This window comes from Carya illinoinensis, chromosome 8 (genome assembly GCF_018687715.1).
Source record: "Carya illinoinensis cultivar Pawnee chromosome 8, C.illinoinensisPawnee_v1, whole genome shotgun sequence".
Taxonomy (NCBI): domain Eukaryota; kingdom Viridiplantae; phylum Streptophyta; class Magnoliopsida; order Fagales; family Juglandaceae; genus Carya; species Carya illinoinensis.
The window spans coordinates 35,835,457-35,839,435 of record NC_056759.1 but is presented as its reverse complement, the minus strand read 5'-3'; the positions used below and the strand labels follow the sequence as shown (position 1 = coordinate 35,839,435).

The 3,979-nt window shown below is 39.6% G+C and overlaps 1 protein-coding gene across 1 annotated transcript; it reads left to right on the top strand.

Annotated features, from left to right (window-relative positions):
* The first annotated feature begins 399 nt into the window (after nt 1–399).
* LOC122274674 lies at nt 400–3,458 on the top strand. The gene is made up of 2 exons (XM_043083690.1): nt 400–2,541; nt 2,922–3,458. Exons 1-2 carry the CDS (start codon nt 400–402, stop codon nt 3,456–3,458), a joined length of 2,679 nt encoding a protein of 892 aa, XP_042939624.1.
* Nucleotides 3,459–3,979: the final 521 nt, after the last annotated feature.

The following is a 3,979-nucleotide window of genomic DNA, read 5'->3' as shown; positions in this document are numbered from 1 at the left end:
CTCATATCTACCATTTTCTTTCTCTATTCTTTGTTGGAAAAAATTCAAGTAGCCTTATCTCATCTTGGTTTCCTAGTTGGCTTGATTCGCATTCAAATGGACAAGAGTTGGATGCAAGTGCCAAATAGATTTACATCACGTGAATATGGTGAAGGGATTAATCAACTTCTCAATATGGCCCGAGCCCAAGCACCTGGAAGCACGACATTTAGGTGTCCATGTCGGAGATGCCGTAATGGCATCTTCCTACCAATCAATGAAGTCGAAGATCATCTATTCGTGATAGGTATTGATCCAAATTATACACGATGGATATTTCATGGGGAGGATGAATGTTGGAGTGCTAATTCATCAGATGATGATGACGAAAGTAATGAAAGAGAGAATTATATTGATGATATGGATGAGATGATAGATGACATTCGGGCCGGATCATTTATGAAGTCTGCACGTGGGGAAGAAGGTACTAGTGAGAGACCCATCGTACGTGAAGGGCCCTCCATGGATTTTGACCAATTGTTAGAGGATGCTCGACGCCTACTTTATCCAAGTTGTGCAAAGTTTTCTAAGCTGTCATTTATAGTTAAGTTGCTTCATATCAAAACAATTGGTGGGTGGACTATCAAATCATTTAATATGGTTTTACAATTGCTAAAAGCTGCATTTCCAGATATTCAGTTGCCTAACTCATATCACGAGGCCCGACACTTAGAGCGTGGCCTGGGTTTTAGTTATGTCAAGATACACGCATGTCCAAATGACTGCATGTTATTTTGGAAAGAGGATGCCAAGAAAGAAGAGTGTTCTAAATGCAATGAGTCGAGGTGGATGTCGACCGCAGGGAGAAAAGGAAGGATTCCTCAAAAAGTATTACGATACTTTCCTTTGACACCGAGGTTGCAAAGGTTATTTATGTCAAAGGACACTGCAAAATCCATGAAATGGCATAGAGAAGAACGTGTTGATGACCATAACACTTTAAGGCATCCTGCTGATTCTAAGATGTGGAGAGAATTTGATAGAGACCAAAGTTGGTTTGCAAAAGATGCTCGCAATGTTAGATTGGGCCTAGCCAGTGATGGTTTTAACCCTTTCAATAATATGAGTAAACTTTATAGCATATGGCCAGTAATACTCGTGCCATACAACTTGCCCCCTTGGTTGTGCATGAAAGATCCGTACTTAATGTTATCTCTGCTCATTCCTGGCCCTAAAGCTCCAGGGAACGACATCGACATTTATTTGCAACCTTTAGTTCATGAATTAAAGCAATTATGGGTTGACGGTGTAGAGACATATGATGCCTCTAAGTCAGAAAGATTCCGCTTACATGTTGCACTATTATCGACTATTAATGATTTTCCTGCATATGCTAATCTTTCAGGGTGGAGCACCAAGGGAAAATTGGCTTGTCCATTATGCAATCTTGATACAAATTCCATGTGGTTATGTCATGGGAGAAAACATTGTTATATGGGCCATCGTCGATTCTTGCCATCCGCACACACTTGGAGAAAGAAAAAAGCCGCTTTTAATGGAAATGAGGATCATTGGTTGCCACCTACTGAACTCATGGGACATGATGTACTCCAGCAACTAGAGGAAGTTGCTACTGTCCAGTTTGGCAAAGGTTCTCGGAAGAGAAAACGCAGACCAAATGAATTGAATTGGACAAAACAAAGTATATTCTTCCAGCTACCTTACTGGTCAACGTTGTCTTTACGACATAATCTCGATGTGATGCACATAGAAAAAAACATATGCGACAACGTCCTAGGTACGTTGATGAATATTGAAGGGAAAAATAAAGACACTGCAAATGCATGCAGGGACTTGATGGAGCTTGGATTAAGGAAGGAATTACATTTACAGCTTGTTGGCAGTGGATATTCCATGGTGCTTGGTTCATACACGTTGGATTTAGATCAGAGGAGATGTTTTTGTAAGTGGCTTGCAGATGTGAAATTTCCAGATAGTTTTGCCTCAAATATTTCGAGATGTGTTTCAGTCAATGATGGAAAGATAATGGGAATGAAAAGTCTTGACTATCATGTTTTTATGCAAAGATTACTTCCAGTTGCAATTGGTGGATTTTTGCGATCAGATATACGCCTTGCATTGACGGAGTTGAGTTCCTTTTTCAAGGCTTTGTGCGCACGAACATTGACATTAGATGTATTGAAGCAATTACAATCCGACATTGCAAGCATCCTATGCAAGGTTGAGATGATTTTTCCACCTGCCTTTTTTGATATAATGGTACACCTCGCCATTCATCTACCCCGTGAGGCATTTTTGGGAGGTTCAGTACAATATAGGTGGATGTATCCTTTTGAAAGATATTTGGGAAAATTCAAGCACTACGTCATAAATAAGGCTCATCCAGAAGGCTCAATTGCTGAAGCTTATGTTCATGTTGAATGCTTGACTTTTTGCTCCTTGTACATCCATGATGTTGAAACTAGACATAATCAAGTGGAACGAAACAGGGATATTGATGAAGATCCTCAGTTTTCAGGGTTGTCTGTGTTCTCACAAAAGGTACGTCCTTTGGGATCGCCAACTTCACATTGATTGGATAAGACTCTACTTGCAAAGGCAAAATGGTATGTGTTGAATAATTGTACAGAGATTGGACAGTACCTACAGTAAGTATGTTGAGTTTTCTATTACTTGTACCTTATTAATATAGCATTAATAACACCTTATACTAACTTGAGTTACCATGCATATGGATTTTTAGTGAGCACTACTGTAAGATTCAAGAACATTCCATGGATAATGTAGAATGTAGACATCAAAGTGAATTTCCAAGTTGGTTTCGCACACGTGTAGGTTACCTCTAAATACCTAAACTACTCATATTTTCATTCTGCAGTGGAATATAATTTGTTTTATTCAATTTCTTACCCTCCTCACAGGTTCAACAATTGCGTTCAGAAAATGAGGATGAGGTCACTGACGATATATATGCACTTGCTTGTGGACCCGACCCATGGGTTGCTTCATATGATGCTTGCATCATGAATGGCATAAGGTTCCACACAGAGAACCTGGGAAAATATCGCCGAACCCAAAATAGTGGCCTCGTTGTTAACGGTGAACACCGTTCAAAACTTGTTGATTTCTATGGTGTTTTAATTGACATATTACAATTACGCTACATGGGATGGCGTCATGTATATTTGTTCAAATGTGAGTGGTTTGATATCGGCGATGGGAAAAGAGGAATACGAGTTGGCGACCATCTAACTAGTGTCAACACTTCTCGTAAATGGTATAAAGATGAGCCATTCGCCCTAGCCTGTCAAGCCTCTCAAGTGTTTTATCTTAAAGATACTAGTTTGGGGGGTAATTGGTTCGTTGTGCAGAAGGTGACCAATAGGAATATGTATGATGTTCCAACCGGTCCAGTGGTGAATGATGAGGATAATGATGACGGTTTTATTCGAAAATGATGCATTCCAGGAGAACGAACCATCATACGTACAGGTAGAACCCCAATATGATGATGCTGGCACGACGAATCCCTTGCATAGGTCTGATGTAGAACCAATTCATGTTGCCGATGTCACATTACTCTAGAACCCAATATATGATCATGAATATTCAACCTTTGGCAATGAGGAAGAGAATGAATATAATGAAAATGATAGTGGTAGCAGTGAAGAAGACCTCGAAACTAACTATGGAACTTCATCTGATGATGGTATGCATAAATGCCAATTCTCTACTTAATTAGAAATACACATTTCATAGTCACTTAACAGCACCTTTTGTTTGGTACTCTTTCATAGCTCTTCACTATATCTGCAGGATCTGAAAATCCCGAGAGCTTTCAGGGGTGATGTTCTTCAAACAAATTCAATAAACCACAAGCTGAACATAAATCTGATGGTAAGAGACCACCCACAACCTACTAGAGTACAAAGCGCTGCTGCATAGTTTGCATATAATTCTTGTACTCGAATTTTGTGTT

Bases quoted from the DNA above. Each gene is read 5' to 3' on its own strand.
- LOC122274674 (XM_043083690.1), top strand. From the start codon at position 400: ATGGATGAGATGATAGATGACATTCGGGCCGGATCATTTATGAAGTCT. The intron at 2,542-2,921 runs GTACGTCCTTTG...CCCTCCTCACAG, and splicing joins TGTCTGTGTTCTCACAAAAG to GTTCAACAATTGCGTTCAGA.